At 41.1% G+C, this 16,148-nt stretch overlaps 1 protein-coding gene across 4 annotated transcripts in view; it reads left to right on the top strand.

Annotated features, from left to right (window-relative positions):
* LOC146369785 (carboxyl-terminal PDZ ligand of neuronal nitric oxide synthase protein-like) overlaps window positions 1-16,148 on the top strand; it is a 242,441-nt gene that overhangs the window by 76,931 nt on the left and 149,362 nt on the right. For all 4 annotated transcript variants that reach the window (XM_084909585.1, XM_084909586.1, XM_084909584.1 and 1 more), the window contains exons 3-4: window positions 1,889-1,981; window positions 8,239-8,297. In XM_084909585.1, the coding sequence (XP_084765711.1) occupies window positions 1,889-1,981; window positions 8,239-8,297 (152 nt within the window). The remainder of the gene's footprint in view (window positions 1-1,888; window positions 1,982-8,238; window positions 8,298-16,148) is intronic.

Below are 16,148 nucleotides of genomic sequence, written 5' to 3'. Positions count from 1 at the left end.
CTCTGATGATGGCTGATGGCCAGAAGTAGACATAGAGGTGTGTCTCCTGTCACCTTTCAGGTGGTGCTGTATAACTCAGGGATTCAGGCATCACTCGGCTGCATGTCAGTTTGCAAGATCCCTATATTAACACAAAAGTCACTTGATCCAGGATTTTTTTTTTTTTAGTCCTGCTCTGTATTTGATAGGCAAACAGTGTGGCTCCATACACTATTGACTGTGGGTGCCTCCTGCAGGGTTGTTTTTTGACACCGCTCACAGCTCCATTAAAGGTAGCAGAGACCATGGAAGCTGTCTCAGCTTGATTTATGGGGTATAAATTGACTTTAGCTTAGCAGGAGTCTGCCCATCATCTTATATTCACTCAGCTGGGATTGCCCTTTTTCTGCAACAAATCTTGGTCATTGTCAGGTGTCTGTGCTCAAATAATTTCATGTTCATTCAAGCTTTCTTTTTCTAATGCTTTCTGGTGCTTCTAACATAGAAACCAGAATGTTTTTAAATTAACCACAGAAGTTTGTTATTGTAGGGCTGATCAAGTTTGCAAAAGCTGGCACGATGCTTATTCAAATTTTTCAAGTGTGTTTATGAAGACACAGTGAAGCTGGTTTTATTCATAGTTTGACTGCCTGCTTGGTTTGTGGCAAGTGCAATATGAGTGGATGCAAATATGCTCTTTGTGTTATGAACAAAGAACGAGCTGCTTTAGCAGAAGTCTGTAGTAGTACCATCATTTAGTATTGGGACGATTATATGGCTTATGATAGATGAACATATATGGTTGGGGCACACACACATCTTGACTTGGAGATGACATGCATCACCACGGTGCTCATACCTACCTACACAGAGCCTACACAACTTTTAGATCAAACCATTAGAAATGATGTTGGCTTGATTTTTTTCAACGGTGTGCTCTGTCTTACTGAAAATATATTTTTCACAAAATTGAATAGGCGGCACGGTGGCACGGTGGTTAGCACTGTTGCCGCACAGCAAGAAGGCCCTGAGTTCAATTCCACCATCAGGCCGGGGTCTTTCTGTGTGGAGTTTGCATGTTCTCCCCGTGTTTGCGTGGGTTCCCTCCGGGTACTCCGGCTTCCTCCCACCGTCCAAAGACATGCAGCTTGTGGGGATAGGTTAATTGGATAATCCAAATTGCCACTAGGTGTGAATGTGTGAGTGAATGTGAGTGCGAATGGTTGTCTGTTCCTGTGTGTTAGCCCTGCGACAGACTGGCGACCTGTCCAGGGTGTACCCTGCCTCTCGCCCTATGACAGCTGGGATAGGCTCCAGGATAAGCGGAAGCGAATGGATGGATGAAACCCTTAATGTGTATATATATGTTGCACAACAAATTTTCCGTGTCGTCTTTTCACACCATGCTCGGTCTGTACAAACTGAACCTCAGTTATCTGCTGCTGCTGCCATTAACTAGCAAGATGTCAATGTAATTTTTTTAACAGTACTTTGCTTTGATACATATGTAAGACTGTTGAGCAAGCCTTGAAAACAGACGCTTGTAGGGTTTTTATGTGCAGAGGTTTGGGTTGAGTGAAAGTATCACCTCTGTACCTTCAGCTGCGTGTTACACCGGTGTTATAACTCTAATATAGTTCTGAAATCACAGCAGCTTTAACTCAACTTTTAGATCAAACCATCTAAAAGTTGGTGTCACAAATCGTGACATTTGATATTTCTTCCCTGTTTCGTATTATTTCGTATAATTGTTTTTTTTTCACTGCCCCACGACATGATTCAACAGGTGGACCCCCCCCCCCCCCTCCCCCAACACACACACACACAAACACACACACACACACACATCCCACGTCTACCTTTAAGTTTCCAAAAAATTAATATCGCTTTGCCTGTCTTCTCTCTGCAGTATGAGTTCAAGGTCAAAAACATCAAGAAGAAAAAAGTCCACATCGTGGTGTCTGTAGATGGCGTGAAAATCACCTTGAGGAAAAAGAAGAAAGTGAGTGAACTTTTTTTTATAAATTGCAAATTAAAAGCATCTTTTGTACTACTTTGTACTGTTTTGTACTGAATTGTTGTCACCCCCTCCGTAGACCTTTGAACGGATCAGTAAAACATCGTATAAAATGTCTTGGTGTAAAAACATTGATGTTTTTTTTGGTTCATACGTGTGCTTTATGGTTGCGCGTTGACCACCTCTGTCATCGGCCACGTCGATCCTTGACAGTGCTGCAGATGACAGCCAGCTCTATTAGCCCACAACATTCACCGATGCTTACAGAGTGGTTAAGGGTGGGTGTTGACTCTAGCAGTTTAGGGCTACTTTTTTTCCAAGTGAGATGCTACTTGGGCAAAGGAAATGTACTGATGGAAATGGAAAGCTGTGTGGATAATCTGCTAGCAGTGCCTCACTTTATAAACACAAGTGCAGCCTTTGCCTTGCAATGAGTTTACCAAGGGCAGCACCAAACGTGCAGCGCTGCATCAAGAGCAAGTATTCTCCTAACTTCACAGGCATACATGTTTCTTGTAATTTGAACACAAGAAAATGCTCAGAAATTAAACTAAACATGAAAAAGGAAAAAATCAAGAAATTATATTTCTAACCGCTGACAGCTGTGGTGTTAAAGAAAATGTGTTGTGTTTGGGTTTTTTTAAGGTACTTTTCCTGCATTTCATATAATACTGCAGGTATTTACTGTACTAAAGGTATAAAAATTACAATTTTCTTTTCACCCCCGTATATATTTTCACTTTGCTTTCTCTGTCACCCTGTAAATTCCCAGAAATTGTGTTTTAACACTTAAAGAGGCTTTTTGTTGGCACAAAATCAGTATGTCTGGCCCCTAATGTGTATCTGTCAACAGTCTCGGCACACTGAATCATGGCTCTGTCTTTGTGGCTGTTGAGATATCATCTGTAGTTATAAGAAACATGTGACAGAACTCTAACAATGTTGGGTTAGTCACTTTCTAAAAAGCTGTTTAATTTCCTGTGTCTTTGTTTGTAGCAGAAGGTGACGACCAGTCCTCTTAGAGAGCATGTAGAAGTGACAACGGAAGGACTACTAAAGAGAATAAAGTGCTTGATGGGGATCAGAACCATTAGCAGAGTAGAAATTATGAATTAAAAGATGAGGAAAGAGCAAGAAGAAAGCTTGAAGAAGTTGAACTGAGACTGGAGAGGAATCTGTGTTTCCAAGTGAGCTGAGGATGACGGGACAGGCTCTGCGGTCAACTCAGCGAATGGAGGGAATAAAGACGATGATGATCGATGAGCTTAATCCAGTCTTGCACGCTTTAAATGGTGTAGATTATAGGGCTGTCACCAGATATCTGATTTCAGAGATATAGTACTTGGTGCCAGGACCAGGAGAATTCCAAGATGCTTGATGCTCGGTTCAATACCAAAAGATTATACTATGTACTTAAGGATAAACTCTATTATTTCAGGACAACACAAGAAGGATGATACTTTGTACTGAAAAACACAATAGCAACGTTTTCATATTGCCTTTTGCAAATCAGTTTCACCCCTTGGTCATCTGACTTGAATGGAAAGTACTACTATACCCACTTCTGGAGGGGTGATATCCTGCCCCCATCAGCTCTGGAAGAATATAGGTTGCTAGCTACAGTACCTGCTGTAATTTCAAGGGAAAATTACTGTCATGTTTACAAAGTCTTTGTATTAAAAAGCATCTGAAGTACATTTTACCTTTTTATGGTTTGTGTATTGAAAAAGCATTAAAAAGCATGCTTACCTCCTTAAACTCCTAAGACCCAAAATCTTCCACGGCATGCATTTTTAATTTCTCTTTGATATTTGGGCATATTGGGGCCCGATGAATGTAAAAACAAAGAATTACCAGATTTTTTTTACCTTACTTTTGTTTTTAAGAAAAATAAGAGCCACATATGAGGATATTCATTTAAAATGTTGATAGAACAGTAGCAGTATAATGTCCTCGTAAGTGAATATTAGGCCCTTGTAGAGCAAAATTCAGTATTTTGGTCTAAATAACCCAAAATGTGATGTCCACATATGTGGACGCCAGGTCCTAGGAGGTTAAATAAAAACTGTGGGCTTCTGTAGATAATTTGCCATTTGCTAACAACTAGCAGCTGCGGCTGCAGTGATGCTGCTGTGACGATGTACCGGTCCGTCATGGTAAAGAGAGAGCTGAGTGTAAAAGCAAAGCTCTCATATTTACCGGTCGATCAACGTCCCTACCTGCACCTATGGTCACGAGCTCTGGGTAGTGACGAAAGAACAGGTTTATGGATACAAATGGTGCAAATGAGCTTTCACCAGGGGGTGGCTGGTCTCTCCCTTAGAGATGGGGTGAGGAGTTTGGCAATCTGGGAGGGGCTCAGAAAAGAGCTGCTGCGCCTCCACATCAAAAGGAGCCAGTTAGGGCATCTGACAAGGATTTCTCCTGGGCGCCTCCTGGGTGAGGTGTGACACCGGGACAGACCCAGGACACACTGGAGAGATTATATCTCTCAGCTGACCCGGACAAGCTTTAGGTGTTGGCCGAGGAAAGACAGGTCTGGGTTTCTCTGCTTAGGCTGCTGCCCCCATGTCCACCTGACCTGGCCACGGTTAAGTGGAACAAAATAGATGGATGGAGAACAATTATAAATTGATTATATTTGCTCATAACTCATAATAAGGCTATTTTGCGTTAGCAGCTTGACAAAACCTAAAACCTCACTTGGAGATGACATGCATCACCAGTGCTTATGGATTTTCTCTGTTAAGCTGGAAATCCTGCTTTAGGCTCTGTGGTCACATAAAAAGGGGTGTTTCTCCAGTCAAGTGACTCTTTTTCCGCACAAAATGATCCCTATGAGAGGCACCTCCTCCAATCAGAGATGATGATCATCCTATAGTCATTAAAATTTATACAGAACATAAATATAAGAACATAAAAATATAGCAGTGCTGTTACAAATAAGACAAGATATTAAAGCAGTAAAAGACAACAACTGTAAACCTGGTATTTAGTGCACAGAATTAACAAAAATCCATGTAAAATACTTCAAGTTAAATATTTTATGACTTATAATATTTAGAACTCGGTGCTGCTGTTTATGTGATTGGGTCTCATTAGAAACTAAACATTAAAGCCCCATAGGTTATAAAGGAGATGTGAAAGCTGCTTGAGTTTGATGCTTGAGCAAAGTAAATTAATTCTATGGTTTGAATAGAGATCCTGTGTTCCAATATTATATACTGAGGATTCCAGTGAGCTGGGCTTCATATGTGACAACAGTAAGGTATGGGCAAACTGAGCTGACTTTGAACACAACCCGGTCCTGACCAGGTTGAGTATCAGTTACCATGGTGATTTAGCTAGGTAAAAAGAGAGTCACTTTTGTGACACAGAAGAATTTGGCTTTAAGGTCAGCATAGCTTGCTAACTCATTAATTTCGCTTTGTAATCCATTCCCCCATACAGCTTAAGGTTAGGGCTGTGTCTGCTTTGGCTGATCAGTGTGCCAACAGGGAGCTTCAGCCCATCTGACTCCTATGCCTCATGTCCATGAATGCAAGTGATTAAGCTGGACCTCTCAGATGTTCTTGTGTTATTGGTGCCCTCTGGAGCATTTTGATAGAATCATCTGACGGCTAAAAAGCCAGTCCAAGTTTCTTCCTCTATGTTTCACTTCTCTTTTATATACAGTTTATTTTAAACACTCTGTGCAAGCCTGAAAAGTAATCGAAGTCTTGTATTTAAAGGGACTCCTTCAGCAGCAATAACATCTCTCACCACCAGATGTTTCCTGTGACTGCTTTTAGACCATTCTGATCTATTCCTTCTACAAAACTGTTTCATTTCATCTCTGGTATTTCTGGGATGTCTTGGCTGAGCAGCCCTACAGACTTTTTTTTTTCATGCAACTGCCGTACTTGGCCAAATGCTCCGAGTAGATTGTTGTACAGTCTGTGTCTTTGTAAGGAGATGAGGCAGCTCCAAAATCTGATTGCCTGTTGGCAACTTGCTAGCTGTGAAAATGGCAAGATTTGCTCAGCTGATGGTCCACCATCTGCACAGACCACACATTTCCTTAGTTCCTTCGTATTGGGAAGAATGAGCAAATGATGCAGGGATGAATGTTCCATATAAAACCAACTTGCAAGATGGTTTCCTCCAAATTCTGATGAAAACTGTCAAATTCCTTTAAGCTTTTTGGAACATCATTTTTGGCACACTGATTTTGCTGCTGTAGTCTGAAAAAACTTTATAGTTAAGCTTCACCTCAAAGACTGTACCTACTTTATGTAGGACTCACTCAGCTTATATCAGGTGAAACTCTGTTGACTTACAAAGGCCATATTTGTATGTATGTCAGATTTACATTAATGCCTGAATGGCCCTGAAAGGAGTTGGCCTTTAATCGGACTAGTTTAAAAGTCTAGCTTTGTTAGTACATGGCCACCTGAAAACATCTGCATATTTGCTATATAGCTTTGTTTTGGACAGCAGTGTGAGTGGATGATGCATACTGTAAGTATTCATAGGGTTAAGGCTAATGTCCTTCATGCTTTGTGCTTCAGCAAATTCAGTTCAATAAAAAATATCAAAGTGGAAAATCTCAGCTGTAACTGAAGCTTTACATCAGTATTTGAAGAACTGTTTAGGAAATACTGTATATTCTCTATAATATAGACTCTCATTTCTGGTGACCAGATGCACATGAAGTCGACAGATTTATATTTTTTGGAAGTATTGAGTCTGCAGACATCACCAGATACTTGTAAGCAGTGTAGAATCATTCTGTCAGGAGTACTGAACAGGCACATTGGCTTTGGGACATTTATTTTTTCAGCTTGCCTACTGCATATGTATCTCTTTTGAGGTACTTTGAGTACTTAATTAAACCATAAAACTGCGCTTAGATTTGAGCCTGACAATTTACTACAAATTGTGCTGAAAATGACAGCACAAAAAAAGCACACCCCTGATGTGAATGTGATAGTTGCCACTAGGAGGAATAATTTATTTGGAAGCCCAAGGGAGATGTTATTAAAAGCGTGAAATCAGTGCATGTAGACTGCTCAAAGTGGTGCCCAAAGTTTGACTCTGTCCCGTAGATTTTTGCTGAGGCCAAATCTTGCATGTTTAGAGCAGAGCCCTGCATGTTTCTGGACCTTAAAGCTGGCATTTTACGTTAACAGAACAAAGTATCACATCGACAGGAGAGAAAGAATAAGACAAAATACAAGCGATTGATGTATTTATGGCTACAAAGTTATTTTTGACATTTAACATTGTGTGGTTTGCTTCAGCACCACCCTCCACTTGAAATATGCAAAAGTCTTTTGCTGTGTTGTTTAGTTGTTAGATTATTCATGCCCACATTAAGTTTGCTTGTGTTTGACTTACTAATTTCCACTGCTATTGGTAAATTACCAAGGTCGTTCATCAGAATGAACGGGCTGCATCTGTGTTAATAAATTAGTACCTGCTTGTTTTGTAACTATTTAGTTTGGCAAGCCGGCAGTCAGTTTTTGCTTTTCCTTTTTTGTTTTTGGAACTTTGTATTATCCTTTCGGCTTAGGTTGTCATCTCTACTTTACATATGCTAACAGGACAGTTCCACCTTCACTTAAATAGCAGTTAGCTGTCAAGTCAGCTAACTGAAAGCCAGGCACAAACTCACATAAAAACGCAACATGACCAAAAAACAAAACAAACCAAAAGTGAGCACAAAAATGGATATTTATTTTTCTGTACCTGGCTGCCCTCAAAAGGCCCTTGGTCAAGTGTACTGGCGGGATGCAATTAAAGGCCAGTCGATGGATGAATGTTTTCTTGTCGAGTTTGGCTCCTTGTCCCGAAAGCTGAAATGTCAAGTGTGACGGTCAGCAATCTATTTACATCTCTGAGTGCGAAGGAGGCATTCAAAGAGCGCAGATTGAAGTGATTGAATGACTCGGTCAACAAAGGGCTCTGTGGAGACAGAAATCAACACGAATGATTCCTGTGTGCGTCTGTGGTGACATTTTGATTGTGACATTAAGGTGAAAGGTAGATTTAATCAAACATACAAAAAAGGAGCAAGTAAAAGATGTATGTGAAGGGCTCACAATGATATCTGTGCTCACGGATTATCATCTGTCTGTCTTTGAGTTTCAGCTGATTTATGTTCAAACTGTCCAAGCAAGGAATGTTTCTTATTTCGTTTGTCTTATGTATCCAAATTTTTACATTTGGTGTAACTGAATGGTTTCGTTTTGTTTACGCAGAAGAAGGAGTGGACATGGGACGAGAGCAAAATGATGGTGATGCAGGATCCCATTTACAGGTAAGCTGGCCTTAAGGTTTATTTTTTTTGTCATAACGTTACATTTCTTTAGCTCATCTTTAAATGCTAATTTAGATGCTTTTTAATACTCATTCTAATAAGTCAGTCCTTATGGCTCATTGAGCCTTTTCCCAAATGAATTTTAATCCAAACTTGATTAAGTACGCTGTGGTGGCTCCGGAAATGAGAATCCTTTGTCTCTGTCGGTGCAAGCGTTGACATTTTGGAGAAAGAAGGCACTGGTAAGTCTGGCGATAACTTCCACCGACTCCTGAACAGCACAGCACCACCAAAATTTCAGAAAAAAAAATGCTAAACATGATATCTGAAGAAATGGTAATCAAACCAATCCTCAACACTGTTTTTAAAAATCTAATAAATTTTAAGTTCAAGTTAATGTGCCTAAGTCTCACTTCTGCTGTCATGTTTATTTCGGATCTCTTTCTCTTTTAATGGGGGTATCTAATTAAACCAGAGCCGTCAGTCAGCTCTTTATCCCCTGTAACCATACTGTGGTTTTCTGCAGTTTTGTTTGCAGCGCTGCAATTCTATTATAATCACAGCATGAGGCTTAATTGACATCTTAAAACAGCCTGAGTTGTATCCCAGTGGCAGCGTGACCTAAAGTAACCTTATTTACTGCCAGTGGTGTTGGTGTTGTGTGGAATACTTGGGATCTGTGTCTGTCCTGTGTTGCTGTTTTTCCTCAGAACGGACATTTTTATGTAAATTCAGAACATCAAGCAGACTCGGCTTCGAGGCATTTGGGTCTTCTAGTCTAGTAGAGGTTTGTAATAGTGTGAGACTTTCAAGTGTTATTCATATGCATCATATAGCACTTTATTCGATACTCTTGTTGGTTACATGCGCGGTGTTGAGAGTATCAATATGCAGACTGGGTGAGCCGGTGGTTGAACTGTCAACCTTCCAATTAGTGGGTTTTGTTCTGGATGAGTGTGGGTCAAACAACAACCTCCAGGGATGGAAAATTAAGCCGACAGTTATGTGTCAAGAACTCTGAGTAGCCACTTGTGGCTGGCTCTAAAAGCGAGCCATCACCATAGACTCCCACGTTAAAATTGGCAACTAAAGAGTATTAAACATCTAGTGTAATGAAAAAAAAGTTTTCTCTTTATGGATGGATTCCTTTTATCATAACGCCGTGTGTTGTGTGTGCGTATACCGATTAGGCATAACATTATGACCAACTGCATAATATTGTGTTGGTCCTTCCAATCCATTGAGGCACAGACTTCACTAGAGTCCTGATGGTGTGCTGTGGTATCTGGACCAAGGTGTTAGCAACCGATCCTTTAAGTCCTTTAAGTTTGAGGTGGAGTTTCCATGGATCGGACTTGTTTGTCCCGCACATCACACAGATGCACAGTTGGATTGAAACCTGGGGAAATTGGAGGCCAAGTCAACACTGGTTTGTTCTCCTCAAACCATTTCTGGACCATTTTTGCTATTGGGGATTACCATTTCAACAAAAAGCTGTACATGGTCTGCAACAATGCTTAGGTAGGTGGTACTTGTCACAGTAACTTTAACAAGGACCCAAGGTTTCCCAGCAGAGCGTTGCCCAAAGGATCGTACTTCCTCCACCGGCTTACTTTCTTCCCATGGTGTATCCCGATGCCAGGTGTTTCCCAGATAAGTAACCCACCTGGGCATCCACATGAGTTAAAAGAAAACGTGATTCATCATGATTCTTCCATTGCTCCATTGCTTTTGGCGGTGCATAGGAGTCGGCATTGGCACCCTTTCTGGTCTGCGACTATGCAGCACCATACGCATCAAACTGTGATGCAGTGTGTATTCTGATGCCTTTCTATCAGCACTAGCACCAACGATTTTGGCAGTTTGAGCTGCATGAGCTCGTCTGTCCACACAGGCCAGCCTTTGCTTCCTGCTGCAGACTGGAAAAACCCAACAAGAGCTTTGGAGTTTTGGAGATGCTCTGACCCAGTCGTGTAGCAATCACAATTTCGGCCTTTGTCCAACTCGGGTACAGTTCTTTACGTTATGTTATTCACTTCTGTCAGTAGTCATAGTGTTGTGCCTGATCTATATACGATGCATGTAATTTATTTTACAAGTTCCATTCATTCAAATGATTTTTAAGACTTGTAATTAGGCATGTACCTAACACTAAACTATCTGCAAGGCCTCAGCTCCCCGACAGTTATAGTATTTTGTTAGCGTGTTACTTGAAACTAATTAGCAGATCTTTGTGTCAGAGTGACATAGTTTTATGGGCACAGCAACCCAGCTTGTTAGCGATAGCTGATAACTCAGCACCTCCTGCCAAAATAAGCTTCTGGCTCCAGAAAAACAAGATAGTCAGAATGCTAAACTGTAAGGCCTCAAAATAAAAATACTGGGTTACATTATAAGTCTGAGGTTACTGAGCAGAGAGAGAATGTAGATAAAAAGTATCTTGATAGCACATTTCATTATCAGTGTTTAAACCTTCAGGCATGTTTTAGTTGGGGAGTGAAGTTGGACATAAAGGCTATGTTGATCTGCATGGATGGATGGTTTTCCCAAAGGTGAGCAAATATGTTTAATGTGTTTCCCGTTCTGGCAGTGAGATCATATCAGGTTTAAAAACTCGATATCTCTCTGGGCCGTGTTTATTTTGGGGATATCCAAAATAATGGCGTGCTACTGCTCTAAATCAGCCAGTTTTCTTAATGTTATCATGACAAATTTTTGTGGCATTGTTAACATGTAAAAAACCTGTCAGCGACAAGCGAGAAAACAAAGAGGATTTAACTCAAATGTACAAATACGATGTAAGTTTAATGGTCAAAACTGTTCCACTCTGCCAGAATGTCTGATAAAGCAGAGTGTAGGTACCAGGTCATGCTGTCAGCCCTGTTACGATCTTTTTTTCTTTTTATCTTGTCTTCTATTGTGCAAATTTGTTCACTCTCAACTCTTATTCTCTGTATCAGGAGATCTTGCTTGTCATTTATAAAAATGGCAAATTCAAAGAAATGATACAGTCTCCTAGAATGAGGATATTGTTCCCTGGTTAGCATTATCTCTTGGTGACCTAAAAGGGCTAAGCAGAGGAAAACGTCATGTTGAAAAAAAAATCGAATAATATTAAAGTGTGAATATCAGAGTTCTGAGGGATTAGAAACCGCGGTTACGTTGTAAGATCAGAATTAAGGATGCAGGACGCGACGAGGTTTGTGCAGATGTTATTGGGGGAGACAGAACGGCTGGGAAGATCTCACCACAAGAGAATATGTGTGAGAAAGTTGGGCCTAACTTGACATGTCTGTGGTACATTTGACCCCACGGGACTTAAGATTGAGTTCATTCTGTCATTTGCCAAAGGGCTATAAGCCTTTGATTTGAACTCTTACCACAGTCTTGTCTGAGCGGACTTGCTTAGACACAAACAGTCACTCAGTGCTTGTGAGAATTAAGTGGTTCAGACAGATTTGTAGAGAAATGATAGGAACGCTTTAAGATGACTTCACCATTAATCTCTTTGTCTTAGACTTACACAGACAAGCAGAGACGTTGAAGTTTGCTCAAACGATGAAAGCCTGCCTGACTAAGGTAGAAAAAAACCCTCATTCTAGAGAGAGAAGTCGAAATAAAGTTGAAGACAGGTAGTGCCGCACTTCTTATTCTGCACTGAATGACTCATTCTTTATCCCACTGCGCCCTCTCTCTTTACCCTTCAGACGCACGCACGCACACGCGCACAAATTGACACACTCTCTCCCAGGCGGGCCCGGCTCAGAAGTGCCAGGAGCCCAGTTGGGGGTTTGGGCTTTGGAAATGATTCTGTCAGAAAGATGGATTTTGCCCTGCTGTTTGTGTAAGCGTCTCTGAGCTTAGGAATTCTGAGAGATTTTGTTTGGTTAGAGATGCCTCACCCTGTCCCACGCATCTAAACCTTGCGTACGGTTTTTAATATTACAGTAACAAAGTTCCCCCCCACCCCCACGGCAGGAGGAGGCTGCACAGGGTGGGGGCTTGAAGCCAAGTCCGATGGGTAAGCCTCATCGATCAGTAGCTGTCATCTGCTGAGCCGAGTGTGACAGATCTTCACGACATCTCATCTTGACTCTTCGACTTAGTTACGATGTGCCAGTCTAAACAGAAGTCTCAGTCATGAAATATTTGATATTTTCTGTGCCGGACTTCACTTCTGCTCTTCACATATATTTATGTTTTATAATAAGTGTATATATCTTCTATACACGGTAGCAGAAGCGGCGATGTTAACATATGAGGATTAATATCTTGCCATATTTTATATGAGGTGTCATCGTGTTTGATGACAAAAAAAATGCTGATATGAAGTAGACACTGCTTCTGTAAGTAGTTATTTGTTATATGTTAGATATATGTGACAGTGTTGTTGTTTTGTTTCATATTCTACTGTATTTCCCCTCCCACTGGGCAGTTTTTCACATATGAACTTTGGGCAATTTGGAGATAATCCTGTTGAGAGATTATCCATCGCTGCCCTTTCTTAAATGTTGCACACAGCAGGAAATAGAGAACTTTAAGCATATTCTCACTACTGGAAACACTACTTGTTTGGCTGAGGGAGCTGCCTGGGGAATATGCAGGACACCCTCTCACTAATGGTAAATGCACTGAACTGTTAACGGTTCTATTGGCACATTAATACAAAGTGACATTACTCTCATGTTGCACATGAGAGCTTGATGGCTATAGACTGTTCACTGCATATGCGTTCTCACATGCATGTCTGGATGGTAAAAGCCTAGAAAAATTCAAGGCGCGTGAAAATGGCTTTACTGTCCTTTAGGCTCCATCAAAAGCATTACTGTGAGCAGCAAATGATGTATTTCATCGTGAGCTCTGTCCAACCCTGTAATGAAGTCTGCGGTGCAGTCTGTTCTAGCACTTTGTTACTGCTATGCAATTACAAAGTTTCACAAAGAGCTGTTGTGATTCTCAAGCTGTACCTGTGACATTGTTCTACTTTAAGAGGCTCCCTAGTATTGGACAGGGATGTGCATTGCAAGAAAAAGTCCTGTTCAATAGTCTCTGGAACGTGTTTGATCAACCTCCAACCAAATGGCTTTCAAATGACTGCACATAGTTGTGGTAGACTTGTAATATGCTGGCTGTACCTGGTGGATTTTATACTGGACAATTTTTGTTTTAGAAATTTCCAGAAAGAATTTTTTGACAGTTATATTTCTCTTTTTTTTTCATTCTTTTTTTTCTCGTCTAGTTTATCTTGAACCACTTATGTACCACATATACCAATCATATATACACTCCAGCCTATGATACATAAGTTGCTTGCTCAACTCAGTGAGGTCTGGTCCAAGTCATAACAGCCTGCAGACCTGTCGGTGAGTCTTTTCTTTGGAAACTAGTTCGTCCATGTTTGGACTTCTTCTGTGTTGTAAACCAAATCAGTCTGTGCATGATTACATTGCCTCGCCCATACGCAAATATATCGCCCATGAGCGATTGTTGGACTGACAACTGCCGGTTGGAAAATTTTTACATACCGCCCGCACAATGTTTGCCTTCATAGTAGAAGTTGAAAGTAAAGAACTTTCACACATAAATGCCAAGAGACAAGGTTTTCCCTCAGGGTATTGCATTGTCTACACATCAGCTATGAGTGGTGTGGGTTGTGTGTGTGACATCTAGATCGTTCAATAAGATAAATTTGACAAAAACAGCTTAAAGTATACTTATGTAACAAATTATTGATTCTCATTTTTAAGAAAGAAAACTTAACAAGGAGTGTTTGTTCAATTAGTCGAAGTTATTTATACTTGCTAGATCAGAGTAGTACAGAGTCATTATCAGTCAGTACTTCGGTTCTTGCCATCACAGATAAAATGAAATCATAATAGTCATGCATCCCAGAGGTCACTTCTTTACCAGACAGCTGATACACTACTGTGATATCTGTGTCCTTGTATACTTTCAAAGTTGTTTTTCTCTTGACTTTAACTTATCAATATCCCTGGAGAGCAGTTTATATATCTAAGATTGATCACTGTGTATCAGAATTTTACTTGAAAAGTGACCCATGTCGTCTCGATTTCAGAGTGATTAGTCTGTAAATGTTAATGCAGGGAAGATCTAGCATTTGCATCACCCTAATGTTATCTGAGTGTAAATTACAAGGCTTCTTCTTGGTGGCGCTGTCACTTGGTGTTCGCTCGCTCTGCGGTAGAGTATCACTTCCTGTTCCTGCTCAAACACAGTGGTGTTTCTGAGTAGCTTATTTGCTTAGCAATTTAATTAACAACTTTTAAATACATTCTTCTTTCATAGTATAATCTTCACGTGCTTCATCCGAAGCACACTTTCTGTGTACTCACTACCTAATTTATAGCTAAAGTATTCACTCACTGTCTCTGTACTGTTTCGCTAGCTTAGCTTAGCTCGTAGCCGACTCGTTAGCACCATGGCTACTTCACCTGTCCCTCCTGCACTTTCTTGCTCATTGTGTCAGATGTTTAGTTACTCCTCGGCCTCCTTTAGCAGTAATGATATCTGTAACAAATGTAGCATATTTGCAGCTCTGGAGACCAGGATTACTGAATTGGAGACTCGGCTTCGCACCCTTCATTCACCCGTAGCTAGCCAGGCCCCTGTAGCTGGTGCAGCCGAAGATAGCGTAGGCCCCGCTAGCTGTTCCCCGGCAGACCCCAAGCAGCTGGGGAAAGAGGGCGGCTGGGTCACGGTGAGGAGGAAGCATAGTCCTAAACAGAAGCCCCAGGTACACCACCAACCCGTTCATGTGTCTAACCGTTTTTCCCCACTCGGTGACACACCCGCCGGGGGTCAAACTCTGGTAATTGGTGATTCTGTTCTCAGACATGTGAAGCTAGAGACACCGGCAACCATAGTCAATTGTCTTCCAGGGGCCAGAGCAGGCGACATTGAAGGAAATTTAAAACTGCTGGCTAAGGGTAAACGTAAATTCAGTAAAATCATAATTCACGTCGGCAGTAATGACACCCGGTTACGCCAATCGGAGGTCACTAAAATCAATATTGAATCGATGTGCAACTTTGCTAAAACAATGTCGGACTCTGTAGTTTTCTCTGGTCCCCTCCCCAATCAGACCAGGAGTGACATGTTTAGCCGCATGTTCTCCTTAAATTGCTGGCTGTCTCTGTGGTGTCCCAGAAACGATGTGGGCTTCATAGATAATTGGCAAACCTTCTGGAGGAAACCTGGTCTTGTTAGGAGAGACGGCATCCATCCCACTTTGGATGGAGCAGCTCTCATTTCTAGAAATATGGACAAATTTATTAAACCCCCCAAAATATGACTATCCAGAGTTGGGACCAGGAAGCAGAGTTGCAGTCTTACACGCCTCTCTGCAGCTTCTCTCCTCCTGCTACCCCCCCCAAAAACCCATCTCCATAGAGACTGTGTCAGCTTCCAAAAAGACAAAAAACAAACTAAAAACCAGCAACAAACAACTTAAACATAAACAATCAAAAAGAAAGAACAATACAGTATCCACATCTGAACCAAAGAGTAAAACAGTGAAATGTGGATTATTAAATATTAGGTCTCTCTCCTCCAAGTCTCTGTTAGTACATGACTTAATAATTGATCAACAAATTGATTTACTCTGCCTTACAGAAACCTGGTTGCAGCAGGATGATTATGTTAGTTTAAATGAATCAACACCCCCGAGTCATTCTAACTACCAGAAACCTCGAAGCACAGGCCGAGGGGGCGGTGTGGCAGCAATTTTTCACACCAGCCTATTAATTAATGAAAGACCAAGACAGACTTTTAATTCATTTGAAAGCCTGATGCTTAACATTGTCCACCCCAGCTGTGAAACTCAGAAACCAG

Source organism: Perissodus microlepis, chromosome 17 (genome assembly GCF_051167445.1).
Source record: "Perissodus microlepis isolate ML-2025 ecotype Zambia chromosome 17, ASM5116744v1, whole genome shotgun sequence".
NCBI classification, from domain to species: domain Eukaryota; kingdom Metazoa; phylum Chordata; class Actinopteri; order Cichliformes; family Cichlidae; genus Perissodus; species Perissodus microlepis.
Note: the sequence above shows the minus strand (reverse complement) of the source record. Positions and strands in the feature narration are given on the sequence as shown.